This window comes from Schistocerca gregaria, chromosome 3 (assembly GCF_023897955.1).
Source record: "Schistocerca gregaria isolate iqSchGreg1 chromosome 3, iqSchGreg1.2, whole genome shotgun sequence".
In the NCBI taxonomy this organism is placed as follows: Eukaryota; Metazoa; Arthropoda; class Insecta; order Orthoptera; family Acrididae; genus Schistocerca; species Schistocerca gregaria.
Genome location: NC_064922.1, coordinates 767,579,256 through 767,597,888, shown reverse-complemented (window position 1 = coordinate 767,597,888; position 18,633 = coordinate 767,579,256). Strand labels below are relative to the sequence as shown.

At 42.1% G+C, this 18,633-nt stretch overlaps 1 protein-coding gene across 4 annotated transcripts in view; it reads right to left on the bottom strand.

Moving 5' to 3' along the window:
* Positions 1 to 18,633, bottom strand: part of LOC126354015 (ATP-dependent translocase ABCB1-like) — a 243,714-nt gene that overhangs the window by 24,817 nt on the left and 200,264 nt on the right. For all 4 annotated transcript variants that reach the window (XM_050003336.1, XM_050003337.1, XM_050003334.1 and 1 more), the window contains 2 exons: positions 12,808 to 13,011; positions 6,784 to 7,025 (listed from right to left, as the gene is read on the bottom strand). In XM_050003336.1, coding sequence (XP_049859293.1) covers positions 6,784 to 7,025; positions 12,808 to 13,011 — 446 coding nt within the window. The remainder of the gene's footprint in view (positions 1 to 6,783; positions 7,026 to 12,807; positions 13,012 to 18,633) is intronic.

Genomic DNA, 18,633 nt, shown 5'->3' with positions numbered 1-18,633 from the left:
TCAAACTGATAAAACTGTACAAAATACTGACGAGAGATTCTTTTCTGGAATAGGCAGTAATAATACGTGTGAAAACCCTGATTCTGAAACGTTAGGTGAACAGACATTTAAGAACTGTAACAATATGGAAGCGTTTAACGAACAAGTAACTTCAGAAATGCCCACAGACAATGAAACGGTAGTGCAAAATAATTTGGCATTAAATGCAACAGACGGTACACAGTCACAAATTCCGCATAGTAGACATAACAGTTTCAGTAACGAAACCACTACAATGCAGTCAGACAGAGAGACTCCATTAAGCACTGATTTAGATTCAAACGGTACACAGCTACACAACCTGCGTAGCAGATCCAACAGTTCTCATGACCAAAATTCCGAAATTACGGAAAACGTGACGCAGTCACAATCATCTGAGGATGTTCAAATGAACACAGATCTACAGCCTTTAACAACGAATACAAATACACACAGAAGTCAATCCGAAACGGATCCAATAATGGCATTTTTGCTACAAATGAGACAAGACATGAATCAAAACTTTAACAGAGGGTCACAAGAATTAGAAAAAAGGTCACAAGATCTAAAAAACGAAATTAAGGCAGAACACGCACACACAGATCAGAAATTAGACAACATGTACCAAAATCTAAAACACGAAATCAAAGTAGAAATTCAAACAGTCGCTGAAAAATGTTCACAATCAACACAAGAATTACGCGACAAAATTCAAGAAATATCCGATAACCAAGCAACATTTGCAGTTAGTATACGGGAAACAATGACAGAAAACTTTGCTAAACAAAACGCTCAGATTGATGAACGTTTTAACAATCACACAGAAAACTGTTTGATACGTCACCGTAAACTGGTGCGATCGCAGGATAAAGAACGAAAAGAATTACTACAAACAATCACTAAACAGCGTCAGGACGACAAAAAAAAAGTGTTTGCCCAGGGCAAAACATATGTAGACAATCACATACAGTCGATCTCGGAATAAATCGAAACGGTCAAAGAAACAAATAATCAAATACAAGACAGGCTTACAGAAATCCAAACACAGACAATCGATGTGAAAACTTCTACAGACACTGAAATCCAGAATGTTAAAGATAAATTAACAGAGGACGTTCAGACACTAACTGACAAAATAGAACACATAGAAATTAACCATGACACAGAAAATTTAAAGGCAGATTTTAAGAAAGTCACCAAAAGCAACCGTAAATTACGAAACGAACTGACAGAAAAGATCAATGAACTCACTACAAGAATAGATCTTTTAGATACTAACAATGACGAGAGATCAGACGACACTGCACCAGTCCCAGTGCAACAGAACTCTAATAGTAATAACACGCCATTGACAAATATACAACAAACTATCACAGATCTAAAATCGCGTAATGATTCATTGCATCAGCAAATAAATTCTCTACAGCAAGAGATAGCGGACGCACAAGAAACCGCCGCACATAATCATTTTCAACAGAACACACACCGTTACGAAATGCCTCAGATCCATAATACATATAATGTTGGTAGACTTCAGAGAGTAAGAGATTTTACCCAGGAAGAAAGACACCCGAATCCATATTCAAGACAATACGACAACACTTACACACACAGACATGACAGTTTTGATCACAAACATTTTCTTTCAGTTAGAAAGTTTAAAACATTTAAAAACGACAGGGCGCAAATACATCCGTTGGATTTTATCCAACAGTTCAGGGGAGCACTTCCACCATCATGGCCAGTACAACATAAGTTAGAATTTATTGTCAGTTTTCTTGAAGGAGAACCAGCACGACGAATGCGACCAATTGCTAGACAATGTTTTTCCGTAGAAGCATTTGAGGAAGCATTTTTATCAGCATATTGGTCTGACACTACACAAAACAGCATCAAAGATCGGCTACTTAGTTTGCCAAACTTTGAAAATTCTACCTTTCCAACAATCACACAATTTTTCGAGTACACGGTGGAACAGAACCAGTACCTCAACGAGCCATACAGTCAATCGGCATTAATACAGCTTTGCATTTCAAAACTGCCCAGAGCTTTGAAAGTGTCATTACTGACAGGGCAACAAAAGGACAATGTATCCGCTTTTAGAGACATCTTACAACTATTAGAAGCACACCAGGCAGACTACGCATTTGTTAACAAAAATTTTTCACGACAGAAGGGAAAACAAACAAACTCAGCTACTTTTGAACAAACACGATTTGGTAATAACAATCCGAGTAAACGCTTTCGCAGCGAAAATGACAACGAAAACAGGAGTAATGAAAAACATTATACTGACACGGTAAATTTATATTCAGGACAGCAACAGAATCCGAGACTTAACACGCAACCGAATAGGTCAAATTTCCATATGAATCATCGCTCAGATAATGCGACCGGGGAAGGCCATTACGCGGGTCGACCGCAAAATGAACAAAAACAAACGTTTCTACGGGGTGCAGGTGGGCTGCCGTACAGTCACAGTTATAACGACAGGAGAAAAGAAAACGAACACAGACCGCCGAGGACGTTCCACAATGACAATTTTAACGGAAACTACAACAGGGCCCAACAGCTGCGTTACCGTATGAATGTACCAGACACCAGATTTCATCCACCAGACACTGCTAATAATCAAAACGGCAGAACTGTACAGTTGATAGAACACATACCAAACTCCCAAGCTGAAAATCACATATCGGAAGAATTATGACTAGAGAAAACCTGCAATGAATCTCTTAATGTCGATACTATGAAATCACACAGAGAAAACATAACGACCGAAAATGCCATTACATTTGACGACGTGAGAGACACATTGTTACAGGAAAAACCAATCCTACAGAAAACAATATATCACCCAATAATAGAGATAAATTTACAGTCGCACAATATTTTAGCGATAATTGATTCAGGTTCACCTATGTGCGTAATTAACGAAGACACATTTAACAGATGAAATAGCAATAATGATTACCCAGTATTTCCTTTAAACAGAACGAAGGTCAAGGGAGCTTTTGCAGGAAAAGGCATTGAAGTTAAAAGACAGACACAATTAACATTTGTTTTTGCAGGGGAAACGTTCCACAGTGATTGTTGGATAGTTCCGAATTTAACAACAGACATGATATTAGGAATAAATTTTCTTGTTCAGTACGATGCGAAGATTGACTTCAAATCGCCATACCTCACACTACAAAAGGAAAACAGGGAAGTGATCGTAAGATTTCAAAACACAGTATCCTCCGAAGAACAAAATATGCACAGGATCGAGATTATTACTGATTCTCAAGATAACGATTGTTATATCGCACTATACACGAACACACTTAATAATGACTTGGTAGAGGAACAGGAGTACAATATGTTCGAGACAATTACACGCAAGGTAGACAATAGTGTAGCAAAATGCGACGCAGAACGCACAGAACTTGAAAATATTCTGGTACAACACAAAGCAGTTTTTGCCAATGTTCCAGGAACAATGACAGGATTTATGTAAGAATTTCAGGTGAAACCACACGAGACTTTCAAAGCAAAGCATTATCCAATCCCACACATACACACAGAAGCAGTTAAGAAAGAATTACAAGCAATGATCGATCAAGGAATAATAGAACCAGCAGCCAGCCAATATATAAATCCACTACACATTGTTGAAAAGAAGGATGGATCACTACGTTTAGTTTTAGATTCACGTCAAGTTAATAAAATAATCATTACAGAAACCGACCGACCACAGACGTTAGAAGAGTTACTGCAAAAATTTCATGGCACCTCCATTTATACTACACTCGACCTCAAATCAGGGTTTTGGCAAATCCAACTACACCCAAATTGCCGAAAATATACGGCATTCCTTTGCTTTGGGGAATGCTATCAATTTTGTAAACTTCCGTTTGGACTAACGATTTCGTCTGCCGCCTTTATACGAGGCATGAATACTATTTACCACAAGATCTGAAAAACAAAATTACTACATATGTCGATGACATTTTAATTGCAGCAGAAAACTGGGAACAACACAATCATACTCTTCAACAATTACTGAATACATTCGAGCAGAATGGTATAACTATAAACTTGCGTAAATCTGAATTTGGTAAAGCGTCAATAAAATTTCTAGGGCACATTATCTCACAAACAGGTATCGCACCAGACCCTGACAAATTGCAAGCACTGAAAGACATCGACGTGCCAACAAACAAAAAGGAACTTCGGAGCTTTTTAGGTCTTATCAATTATTTTAGAAAATTTATCCACTACAAAGCATTAGACACGCCCTTGCTATACCAGCTTACAAGTAAAAACACACTTTGGTCATGGAATGAAGACGTTGAAGCTGAATTCGAGAACTTGAAAGAAGCGTTATTAAAAGCACCTTTGTTATCACACCCTGACCCAACACAAAACTTTTCCGTTGCAACAGATAGTTCAACCACAGCACTAGGAGTACATATTTTCCAAGAAATAAAGGAAGAAGATAAGACAGTCGTGAAACACATTGCTTTTGCAAGCAGGATACTTTCTCCAGCAGAGCGCAATTATTATTATATATGGGAATAATTTTCTGGAAGAATTCTTAAATTAAAACTACATATTGTTACAAATTACGACACAACATATTTTGTCATAGGGAAAATTATTTGGTAGTCAAATTATGGTACCAACAATGTCCGTGAACCCATTGCCAAAACAATTTTACCCGTACCTTAATTCCTGTGCATCCCCATGGTTATTGAGCACAGAATCAGTGAATTGTGAAACACGTGACTTCAACCAATGATGTTCTCGACGAGGTGTTTGCATACCTAGATGCACACCACAGCCCGATGTATGTCAATTGGTGCCTGCATACCTAGATACACACCACAGTATGATGTACGACAATAGGTGTTTGCATACCAAGATGCACACCACCAACCTTAATGGACCATTGGAGATGGAACTTAATCCTGATGTGGCTGCGGCAACTCAGGCTATTCGACGACATACTTAGTGTTTGAGTACACTAAAACTATGGAGCAAGGCGATGATGGAACCACATGGCGAAACCTGGTGTTGTGCTATGTGAGGGAAAGGAACAGACTTTTGAGTGCATTCACAGACAGTTGCCAGTGCTTTGACCATGCTATCCAATTCCTTTTGTACCTTCCTTAATTGTGGTACTAAGAGATGCCAATTTGAATTAAATGTTTCATAATGTAAACTTTCAATTGCTTCATATGATCTGTATATTGATTTTCACATTTACTCTTATTCTTGTTGTTAAATTTAAGGGAACCAAATTTTACTTGATGTACAATTCCTACTAAAACCCTTTCTATTTACATATTCTCTTTATTAGAGATAGACAAATCATTTCGTATGACAGCATTTGTGTATACACTTTGTTCAAACTATTTTCTATAATCAAATTTTATACTTATGTTGAGTCCATATGACTCAACAACGTAGTAAAATTTTAAGAAAGCCGAGTAGCGGCATATGTAATTATGTAATAGGCGTATTTAAACTGTTTTAGCATGTAATTATCTGAACTGTTTCTTATTTAAATTGTTTTGTTAATTAAATTGCATTGTGTATTATTGAGAAAGAGCGGGAAACCGCGCATAGATACATTTTGAGAAAGAGCGGGAAACAGCGCGCAGTAATACATCTGTAATGGTAGCAGGGATTGTCTGCACCAAAAACTGTTGTTGGCGGCGAGACCGCACTTTTGTAGCATTGAGCGTTGGAAGCGAGCAGTTGCGAGTAAGATGTGAGACGAGGCAGTCGTAGCTAGCGAGACATGAGAGGAGGTCGCTGTAAGCGAGGTATGAATTAACACTTTGAAAGAAGCGGTGTGCTCGCCAGCCACTCGCTATATGTAGCGCAATGCTAGTTTTTAAGAATTTTTGTAAAGAACTATGCCCCTTGTAATTGTTTGTCAAGATCGTTCTCAGAATATAGTTATGTAATTTTGATGGAAAATTAGGTATGTAGCGCAACGCTACTTTTTAAGAATTTTTGTAAAGAACTATACCCCTTGTAATTGTTTGTCAAGATCGTTCTCAGAATATAGTTAACTTCTACCAGATTAAATGCATTAAGAATTTTCTATCCCAAAATCATTCACGTAAATGCTTTACGGAATTTATTGTTATCTTAAAAGAAAAGTCTAAACTGAGCTTCAGCTTTTATCAAATCTAAATTAACTTCAACTTAAAGAATTCCAGTCACAAAGTATTATGAAACTCCACCAGCAGCTTATAATTATGTTAAAGAGAAGTAAGTATATTCATTCCACAGTTTGCTGTAGCAGTCAGATGGCGATCCAGTATAAATAATTAAAGGTAAGAATCAGTCTTAATAATTTCAGGTAACGACTGAGGGCCACGGCGACAACACATTTTATGTTTCGTCGTAATAATCAGCAGGTAGTCTTGACAGAGCAGCAGTTAAAAGATTTTAAGAGACGCAGCGTTCAGTCAGCAAGCAAACGTTCATCCAATATTAGACGGGAAGGTTTCATCAGTAACAACCAACATTCAAGTGCAGTTTCTGAATGAGAAACTCACAGAGAAATGTGCTCTTCAGTGCAGAATAGAGGTGCTTTTATTCCTACCTGTCGCCTATGGTCACTCAGAAATGTTCTCTCTTGGCTGTCGAAGTATGTAGTATAGTTAATACCAGTTTGAAGTTGGTTGCATTCCGCCCTGATGATGTAATTTAAATTGGCAGCAGCATATTTTAGAACGTTTTTTTTAGAGACGTGCAAGTTCTTACTTGAAGACATCCTCGTAGGGCAGTCCGTCTGAGAGGATGAGGACCCCTCCGTAATACATGCAGGCGGCGTAGGTGAAGGTGCCGATGCTGCGTGCCAGGCTGAAGACTGCGGCGCGCACGTGCGTGTTCCTCTTGGCCCTTCGCAGCGCGGGCTGCAGCTCCGCCAGATACTTGCCGTGGAACAGCCGCTCACGACCCAGGCCAGCCACCGTGCGGATGTTGCTCACGGCCTCCACCGCCAACTGCAAACAACAATCTCATCTCCATATTTTGCTTACCTCGACTTCTGTTTTAGTTAAAAATAAAATTAATGAGCCGAGAGATAATTACCCCACGGATAGCCCCTTGCTGCCCTTAGTGACCAGTTTGTTTACGGAGGACTTCCGAACAGTAACAATTGAAGAATAAAAACTTCTCGGTTTCAAGCCACCTCATTTCGAACAAAATTCTCCAACTTTCGATGACCGTCTCCGCCATCGTTGTCAGGAGTAAAACTACTGACTGCCAGAGGCTGTTTTTTTTTTTTTTTTTTTGCTTTGTTGTAATTTCATTCCCCGGCCCCATATCAGGGGGCTGGGAGCAGCATAATCCGCCGCTCTTCAGTCGAGTGATACAGTTAATAAAAAGATAAAAACAAGACACACAAAAGGTGATAAAGGGGAACATAAGAACATAATAAGGAGAGAGAGTGGGGATTAAAACATATAATTACACTGAGACGTTGATGTGGGACACTTAAAAAAGTTCACATAAAGACAAAAAACACAGTTGACGATTAGTGGAGCATGTAAAATAGACTAAAGTCACATGCACAAATTAAAAGATGGCCACGGTATTAAAACAATCCTGAACAAAGAGAAGTCATAACCACTGCATGATACAGAGCACACATGACGAAGAACAAAAACGGTCAGGAGAGACATGACGAGGGAGGGGAGACCTGAGTGGAGAGAAAAAGAGGGCAGAGGAAGGGGCAACAGGTGAGGGGAGCTGGAGGAGTGGAATGAAAAGAAAGGGGGATTGGGGGGCACAGCAAAGGGCAGGAGACGAGTGGGGTGGGAGATGGATTGGGAAGGCAAGTCAGGAAGGAGTGCAGAGACACAAAGGGGTGAACTGGAAAGAGAGTGGGGTGGAGGAGAGAGGAAAAAACCGCTCAGGGGAAGGGAAGAAGAGGGGACAGAATACCTGAGGAGTGGGAGGGGGAATGGTGGGGTTAGAGTTGGTAGAAGGGGTAGACATCAGGGCAAAGCTCGTCATCCAGGAGTGATAGGTGCTGGAAGTTGTGTAGATAAAGGAGGTTGAGGGTGTGGAGATGGAGAGAGGGTGGGACAACACAGTGGTAAAGGTGTGGCAACAGGCTGGAGGTAGAGAGGATAGAAGACACAGGGGGAGGATCGAGTCTATGGAAGATTTACGGGGTGCAGATGTGTTAGAGGAAAAGGAGAAGATGTGGGAAGGGCATGAAGTCATAGGGGGTCCGCATGGGGGACGGAAAGTGAGTACAGGAGGCGAGGTGGAGTGCATGGTGTTCAAGGATTTCGAGGGCTCTATAGAATCTGAGAGGGGCAGAAATACAGGCCATGCTGGCATAGCAAAGAATGGTCAGATCAAGGATTTGTAGGTTTGGAGGATAGTGGAAGGAAACAGTTCCCATGTCTGGCTGGACATGAGATTTAGGAGGTGGAGGTAACTGGGGCTTTGTGTGAGATCATAAAGAAATAGTACGTCCAGATGAGGTGAAGGTCGGGGGTGAGGTTAAGGTATTTCGGTGTAGGAGTGAGATGAATAAGACGACCATAAGTGGTGAGGTAAAAATCATGGAGCTGGAAGGTGTGGGTAGTAATACCTATGATGATTGCCTGCATCTTGGAAGGGTTGATGAGAAGGAGCCATTCGTTGCACCAGGTGGTGAACTGGTCGAGATGTGTTTGAGGGGTATGTTGGGACTGTTGAAAGGTAGGATAGAGGACCAGGAAGGCGGTGTAATCAGAAAATTGGAGGAGGTGAACAGGTGGGGGACGTTTTTTGCAATTCCTCAGATCTAGGGTTAGATGGCGCGTTATCAATCAAAAGGACTGCACAGTTAGACAAATGATTTTCCTTAGAAAACCGTCGAACAGAGGGAACATAATGGCCGTGAAACCATTCTTTGAACACCTTACCATCCATTCATGCTTTTTTCTGGTTGCGATAATATATGGGCAGGGACTTCATGTTGCTGTTCTTAAAAGCTCTGGGCCTAGCGGATTTGCCAATCAGCATTGAAGGCAGTGTTGCTGCGCGCTAATAAAGCCACACCATCTTTGCACTTTTTAAAACTAGGAGCATGGTCTTCTGCTTTTGATGCCGGTCTTTTTGTTGGGAACTTTATCGTACTGTTACTGTTTCAAAGTCTGCAGAATTTCGAGTGTTTTTCCCGAAGACGTTGCACAGGACTGTTCAAGCTTCATTCGGTTCTTCTTCCAATCACAAATGGTTGCTTTACCGACACCCATTTCTGTTGCCAGTTTAGATGCATTCTCACCATTGTCTATCCGCTTCAAAGCATTCAGTTTTTCTTTGAGAGTTAACGTTGTATGTTTCCATTTAACTGTTATGCGTACCAGCGATCGATAACTAACATAACCAAGCGCTTTGAAAGGCAACTGGCAGTGCACTGATCACTACAAAGGTCTCAACAATGCACAACATCAAGGGCAGGGAGTGACAATGAGGCATTGTTCCCACACCTGTTCTCATTTGTTACCATGGTGTATCTACTTATTTCTTTGATATTCTTCATTCTAGAAACTCGTCACGGTAATTCCGGCTAATCCGAACAAATCAGTAATCCGAACAATGTCCGGCCAATTAGTTCGGATTAATGGGACTCTAGTAATGTCGACTGGAAAAAATAAAGTTACCCATAAATTTATCATGAAAATTACGGACCACGTAGTAGAGGAAGTGAAGGAGCTCTGCGATAGTGGAAGCAAAATGACGGACGAAGCACGGAGAGTAGCACAGGCAATGAGGACATTCCCGGCCAAAAGAAGTCTACCAGTATGAAACACTGTTTTTAATTTGAGAAGAAATTTCTGAGAATGTACATTGGAGACAGCACTGTATGCTACTAAATCATGGACTGTGGGAAAACAGGAAAAGAAGAGAATCGAAGCGTTTGAATTGTGGCGCTACAGAAGTGTGTTGAAAATAGGGTTGACTGAAAGGATAAGAAATGAGGTGGTTTCCCGCAGAATCGAGAGAAAAGAAACGTGTAGAAAACACCTATGAGAAGGACGGACAAGATTGTAGAACATATATTAGGACATCAAGCAATGACTTCAATAGGACTAGAGCCAATTTGAGTCAGTTTTGAGACTTCATAGACCACATGTGTCCTGTATCAAATTCTTCGTCCCGAGTTCCTCCACATCCCTGTGCTGCGTTGTAAACAATTATTGTTTAGACTACCGGTATATATGTTATTGGGGTGGGCGCAAATACTTACCGTTTCGTTTAATGAGCACAACACAGGCTTTAATCATCAATAATATATTCTCCTTCACCATTTACTACAATCTGCCAACAATGGGGTAATTTTTTGGTTCCGCGACTCTAAAGGTCACGTGGTTTTCAGGTGGTGAGGTCATCGAGCCATGTTTGGAGCTCATTTTCATCCGGAAAGCAAGTTCCTTGAAGGTTGTTCCATAGAGAGTGGACAAGATGAAAATCTGAGGGCGCAAAATCAGGTGATTAAGGTAGGTGCGGTATGATTTCCCAGCCCAACTCTTCTATAATGTTTTTTGGCAGTCTAGCACAATGCGGGAGGGCGTTATCGTGGAGTAACATTACTTCACGGAGCCTTCGTGGTCGTCGTTCTTGTACTGCGTTTGCAAGACGTCCCAGTTGTTGATAATAAATGTCAGCAGTGATGGATACACCTTGGGGAAGCAATTCGTTGTACGCCATACCATCGATGTTCCACCCGGTACATACCATTATCTTTTGTGTATGCGAGCATGTCTTTGTGCGGAAAGATGCCGCTTTGTTTGGATTCAATCAGTCCTTCCTTTCCCGTATGTTAGCGTAAAGACACCGTTTCTCGTCACCAGTAACGATACAGTATACGAATGGTCTGTGTTGTTCACGAGCCAATTGATGATAAGCAAGCAAAGTTGCACATGTGGCCACTCGCAGATTTTTGTGGTTTTGGCTTAGAGCATACAGTACCCCTACACCAGATTTTGGGACCTTCTCCACTGCAAGAAAATGTCGCACGATGGTGGAATGATCACAGTTACTCTCATTTGCCAGTTCTCTAGTACACTGACATAGATCATTGTGGGTTAATGCATTTAAACGATCTTCATCAAACACCGAAGCTCTTGCTGAGCATGGGGAGTCCCCAACGTCAACATGGTCCTCCTTAAAACAAGAAAACTACTTTCATACCGTGCTCCGTCCAATGTAATAAACCCCATACACGATGCAAGTGTTTCTGTCTGTGTGCACTGCTACCCACCTTTTGAACTCAAACACAAGAATACTTCGGAACTGTTCCGATTCCTTCGCTTGGTACTCCATTTTCTGGCGTCCACAGCTCCACTCAGTGTTTCCACAAGTCAAAATTACAATTAGTAATCTCACATACCAACAGTGCAAAACAAATAAAAAACAAAATCGATGAATAAATACATAGCAACTGGAATACCATGCGTATGTAACAGTGCAAAACAAATAAAAAACAAAATCGATGAATAAATACATAGCAACTGGAATACCATGCGTATGTAAGAGGAGCGTTCTTCAATATGATCTCCTTTCAATGGGACGGCCATACGCCACCTTACTTGTAGGGTCTGTAAGCCCGCACGATACTACTCTAGGGGTCGACGTCGTGCTGCTTCAGTAACCTCGGCGTCATCCACGTTATGTTTTCCGCGGAGTGGAACCTTCGCTTGACCAAAAAGAGGTGGAAGTCAGAAGGTTCGAGATACGGGCTGTAGGGTGGATAAGGAAGAACAGCACAGTCGTTTTGTGAGCTCCTCTCGGATACCTGTGAGGCTTTGCGCTGTCATGGATAAAGAGAAGTTCATTTGCATTTTTGTGGCAAACACGCTGAAATCGTTCCTTCAGTTTCCTGAGGGTAGCACAACACCCTTAAAAGTTGATCGTTGCACCTTGATGGAGGACATCAAAGGGAATAACCCGTTCAGAGTCCAAAAAGACCATCGTCATGACCATCGGCTGACGTTATGGCTTTTAACTTTTTCTTCGGGGAGAAAAAGATTGCAGTTTTAGTTTTCGGTTCGAAGTGATAAACTCATATTTCTTTGTATGTAACGATTTTAGACAAAAAATTGTCACTACCATCCTAGTAACGCGCAAGCAATCCCGCACGGATGGTCCTTTGTTGCTGTTTATGGAACCCATTGAGCACACACCTTTGAGTACCCCAACTGGTGGTTGAGTGTATCAGCACTATCAACAGAGACGTTCAGCTGTGCAGCGAGGTGTTAGACTGATTCGTCGAATGAGAGTGCCCACACATTCCAGCACTGCAGGAGTCATTGCTGTATGCGGCTGACCGTCTCGCGGGAGATCGGACAGGTTTCTGAGACGTTCCTGCGATGACAGACGCCTTGCCCAACGACTCACCGTGCTTTTGTTTACTGCCAGGTCTCTGAAATTCTGCAGACGCCTATGAATATCGGCAATGCTCTAGTTCTCCACCAAAAGAAGCTCAATGACAGCTCTCTGCGTGAACGCACCTCCGTTAAACAAGCCATTCTGCAGGCATCATACGGTGCCGCCACCTATCAGAACTCCATGAAACTGTAGGGGCTGAAGAGGGAACTTTCACGATGTATCACAACAAGTTCTGCATATTTTCAACCGACACTGGCCGAGGAAAGAAGTGTTGCATCCCTTATTGAACTCCCCTCGGTACTTGACAATGCAAATTATTCGAATAGTGAGGTATGTACTGCAGTAGCCAACAATGTACTTTATATGAAAGTGGGTGCCCTTAACGATACGTACCTTGGTAGCCTTCTCCATAGCCTTCTGCTTGCTGCTGGCCTCGTTACGCACGAGGCGATCGTCGAAGTACTGAGCCAGCAGCATGATGGGCATGAAAGCGATGGCCACCAGCCCCAACCTCCACTCGTAGACGAGGCCCAGCGTCACCGACACGACGAGCGTGCCGAGGGCCTGCACCACGGAGCCGATGCGCTGCCCGGTCGCCTGCAAACCGTCACAGTTCAGGAGACACGGAACTGCACGCGTTTATTCGCACAACAGGAACTATAATGGACCCAGCAATGGTTCAAATGGCTCTGAGCACTATGGGACTTAACTTCTGAGATCATCAGTCCTCCAGAACTTAGAACTACTTAAACCTAACTAACCTAAGGACATCACACACATCCATTCCCGAGGCGGGATGCGAGCCTGCGACCACAGCAGTCGCGCGGTTCCAGATTGTAGCGTCTAGAACCGCACGGCCACCCCGGCCGCGGACCCAGCAATGAACGTAGCATTAACATAAAGAGATCTCAGGAAAAAAGTGAAAAACAATGCCCGTAGCATGAAGAAGACTCAAAACTGTGGTGATTGATAAACAGACTGAAAAATGCCCGTATCGTAGCACGAAAAAGGCGAGTAGGTCTTGATCAGAGTTATGTTTGTAAAAGAAGGAAACTAGCTTTTCGGCTTGTCTGGCTACTTTAGAGTTCAGTTCGCTTTGGCATATTCGTGCTTTTAATCCACCGCCCAGAAATTCTATTCCCCCCAGAAAACTTTTTTGGCTATTGCATGTCAGCCATGGGAAAGTGTTTTGTTTACTATGGATGGCAAACTTCTGGAGTTTGGGCACATGATCAGGCGCCTGATAATCGTAGGAGCACACCTCTCTGCCTGTACCCCAGAGCAATTACGTTTGTCGCACAACGGAGTTTATGTGCCCACGTGCTTGCTGGAAAGCATGTTATGGAATCAGATATTACACAGTCATCTATTCTCAGGCATGTTAACGGTAGTGTTTATTCTTGTCAGTTTTTAAAGTAGTTTTTCGGCCTTGTCTGCTACAGTTCGTATGAGATAGAGTCAAATGAAAACATTAAAAGCGAAATAATTAAAAATATAAATTTCGCGCCATTCTTCTATAAGTTGGCAGCACAGTTACCAATGATGTAAGGAATTTCCTACAGATGGTAGCATACTACAGACAAGCGAAACGCGGCTCTAATACCAGCTCGAAATGGCTGCCTTGCTTGTGATATGCAGCAAGGAAGAACAGCATTCTGTCATATGTTTTCTGAACAGTGAAGGTACGAAATCAACTGAAGTTCATCGACGAATCAAGGTCCAGCATGGTAACGCATGTCTGACATTGCGGCAAGTGTATAAGTGGAGTAGAAAGTTAAGAAATAGCTTGCTTCCGTGACAGAAGTTCTTCGCCCCGGCCAGGCACACCACATCGTGACACCAGAGTCTACTGCAGTAGTTGAAACCATTGTGGTGGAAAATCGCCTTTTGACGGTGGATGAAATAGCCGCAGATCTGAAAGCCATGAAATGCTCAAGTTTTGCAAAGTGTCTTCAAGATGGGTGCCGCAGCAACTCACACCAGAACTGAAAGAGCGATACGTTGACGTCTTCAAGGAACCTTTGCGGACCTTTGAAGCAGATGGTGATAGCTTCTTCTCAAGAACTGTTATAGAAGACGAAACGTGGGTACACTGTGATCAATTCGAAACAAAGAGAGCAAGCAAGAATGGCGCTATACCTCACCACCAAACCCCAAGAAGTTTTGGAAGCAGCCACTTGCAGGGATGGTTTTGCTGACTCCCTTTTGGGATGAACGAGGCGTTGGCTTGGAACACTACACGAGTAGGGGAAACACCAACACCAGTGCTTCAAATTTCAATACGTTAAAAAGTCAGCTTCGGCCTGCAGTAAGATCAAAGCGATGTGGACTTCTGGCTACAGGTGTCATTTTACATGACAATGCTTGGCGTCATTCTGCCCATGCAACACTTTTAACCATCGTTGACTGACACTTCGATACTCTGCAATAGCCACAATACTCACCAGACCTCGAACCAAGTGATTACCGTATGTCTGGGCCATTGAAAGAGGCGATTCTACTTTTCATGCTAATGAAGAGGTGGAGCAGGGGGTGCATGAGCACATGCGCAACAAATATAAGATTTTTTTCTTTTTTCAGGGGAATTCGAGTACGCATTGGTGGAACAGCGTTGAACGACAGGGAGATAATGTTGAAAAATGATACACTTACATTCCACTTCTGTTCAATAAAAACGTTTAAAATAACTTGGGGTTTTCATTTGACTCCCCCTCGTAAGTGGCCCTTGAAGGAGAGTCCCTTGTCAGTCGTAATTCTCAAGTGTCTTGTCGACCTTTTTCTCACTATGTTTGTGTTTCCAAGTTTCACCGATGGGTCTCTAATAAGTCTCCCTTTATGTAGCATTTAAAGTGTTTGAGGCAATCGTTAGTTTATTTGGTGTACATCAGTGTGTTGTAGCATATCCCTAGCTTTCTCCTGAAGTTGTGTTCGGAAGTTTGTTGACAGGTCGTCGGCATATGCCATGATATTATTACTACCATCTTTCATATCGCGCAATGATCATCATTCACAGATAAGGGAAATGAGAGCTCGTACTGAGGCGTTCAGACAGTCGTTTTTCCCTCACGCGATCCGCGAGTGCAACAGAGAGAGGGGGGGGGGGGGGGGGGGCGAATTGTGCCCTCCACCACACACCGCTTAGTGGCTAGCGGAGTATATATGCAGATGTAGATGTAGATTCGGCGCAGTCAAGGCTCTGCACGAGATCAAATAGGGGTTCCATTGCCAGACGGACCCACAGATGGATCATTGTGGGAATCCCATAGTGAGTTTTTGACAAATTTCTGGTTGCCTTTCACACATCGTGTACCTTGTCCGTACAACCACACGTAGGCTGTGGTACAAGGTGGCCAGTACATAGTACACTGAAATGTAGTGCTAGTACAAGATCGTCTCACAGACAATGTCGGTCCCACAGTCCGGCAGTGAGCTTTGGGAACAGTACGCGTATTGCCCATTTCTGTCCCGCTGGTTCCACATGGAGGAGGTTCGCCGTTGCCCTCTAACTATTCTTTGGTTTAGGCCTTCAGTTTTTCACTCGTCTGATTAGGCACCGCATAATTTCCCACCCTATCTCAGTCTCGTTATCAGATTAGCACTTGGGACGATCGTCCTCAGTTATTTTTCTATATACCTATGTTTAAAACCTAAAAACCTGCAGCTAGTTGTCAAGAATCTCAACAGAGACCTGTGTGCATTACCAAAATGGGCGCAGGATATAGCGTTAATGCTCAACCCATAAAACAACACAAGCGGTACTGGTTGATCATTCTGAATTGATTAGCCTGAAATATCGGTATTCCCTACCACCTTGAACAATAAGTGGGACAAATACCAACTTCTCTTCTTCAGCAATGGGTTTAGGAGTAATAATAGAAGAAAATTTAAATTGGTCCCTGCGCGTAACTTTGATGTTCAAGAAGGTATCATCATATTTATATGCCCTACGGAAATATGAAAAGCCTTTCCCTCTTGACCAGAAAAAGAAACTTGTACAAACACTTATACCTCCGAATTTTTGATTACATCGATGTAGTCCTGCAAGACGTTTCTCAGGAAAGTTCACATGCGTGAACTGTTTATGAATGCCTGTGTTCGTTACATCTACGATGTTCGACACTCTGATCACATATGACCATCGTATGCACTACTATTCTGGCTGCATTCAGACAAGCACCATCTGTTCTCTCTACTGTCTCATCGACGAACTCTCCTCGGCCTTAACGATCGTGTCAGAACAACACGGCATAAACACTCGGTTCCATGAGAGCAAAATTAAATCTGTCTCATTCCAACGTTCAGCCAAGTTCTCGAAGTTATTCTAAGTGGCAGGAACCCGACTCTGGAACAACCTCCTGCGTAACACTAGAGAACTAAATAATTTCTCCATCTTTAGAAGACAGACAACGACGTATCTACTACATCAACAATAAGGTTACAATTATTCCTACAAGCATTTTTTGCCCTTGCACATACCTGTTTCTCACCTGACCTTCCTCATTTCCCGGTATTATTAACCAATGCAGTCTTCTTAAATTTCCTTTTCCCAGAACTCGCTATATCAGAAAACATCTGTTTTGTAGATCTATAAATTATTCTTGTATTTGCCACTAATATTATTGTTATTAATGTCAGGGCGAACAGGCTTAGAAGGTGGGGTCATGTAACACGCATGGGAGAAGCAAGGTTACCCAAGAGACTCATGGGTTCAGCAGTAGAGGGTAGGAAGAGTCGAGCAGACCAAGGACAAGGTACCTGGATTCGGTTAAGAACGATTTTGAAGTAATAGGTTTAACATCAGAAGAGGCACCAATGTTAGCACTGAATAGGGGATCATGGAGGAATTTTAAAAGGGGGGCTATGCTCCGGACTGAACGCTGAAAGGCATAATCAGTCTTAAATGATGATGATGATGATGATGATGAATGTCACGTTGATTGCCATTATTTTTATTAGAATTTTCACTATTAGTGGCAGCAGCTGCAATCGTACGGGTAATGACAGTATTAACTTAAGTAGTTTATAGTTATTATTATTATTCACACTGCAACTTTAGGCACTCATATCATTTTAATACTAGTGATCATATTAAAACTGTTCTTTCTTAAGGAAACTATGATGTAACAGATACTTCTTGCGTGAAACCCTGGTCCGATGTCAGAGAGGACCTGATGGACCTGAACAGACCTGTTGTTGTTGTTGTCTTCAGTCCTGAGACTGGTTTGATGCAACTCTCCATGCTACTCCATCCTGTGCAAGCTTCTTCATCTCCCAGTACCTACTGCAACCTACATCCTTCTGAATCTGCTTAGTGTATTTATCTCTTGGTCTCCCTCTACGATTTTTACTCTCCACGCTGCCCTCCAATGCTAAATTTGTGATCCCTTGATGCCTCAAAACATGTCCTACCAACCGATCCCTTCTTCTAGTCAAGTTGTGCCACAAACTTCTCTTCTCCCCAATCGTGTTCAATACTTCCTCATTAGTTATGTGATTTACCCATCTAATCTTCAGCATTCTTCTGTAGCACCACCTTTCGAAAGCTTCTATTCTCTTCTTGTCCAAACTATTTATCGTCCATGTTTCACTTCCATACATGGCTACACTCCATACAAATACTTTCAGAAATGACTTCCTGACACTTAAATCTATACTAGATGTTAACAAATTTCTCTTCTTCAGAAACGCTTTCCTTGCCATTGCCAGTCTACATTTTATATCCTCTCTACTTCGACCATCATCAGTTATTTTGCTCCCCAAATAGCAAAACTCCTTTATTACTTTAAGTGTCTCATTTCCTAATCTAATTCCCTCAGCATCACCCGACTTAATTCGACTACATTCCATTATTCTCGTTTTGCTTTTGTTGATGTTCATCTTATATTCTCCTTTCAAGACACTGTCCATTCCGTTCAACTGCTCTTCCAAGTCCTTTGCTGTCTCTGACTGAATTACAATGTCATCGGCGAACCTCAAAGTTTTTATTTCTTCTCCATGGATTTTAATACCTACTCCGAATTTTTCTTTTGTTTCCTTTACCGCTTGCTCAATATACAGATTGAATAACATCGGGGAGAGGCTGCAACCCTGTCTTACTCCCTTCCCAACCACTGCTTCCCTTTCATGTCCCTCGACTCTTATAACTGCCATCTGGTTTCTGTACAAATTGTAAATAGCCTTTCGCTCCATATATTTTACCCCTGTTACCTACAGAATTTG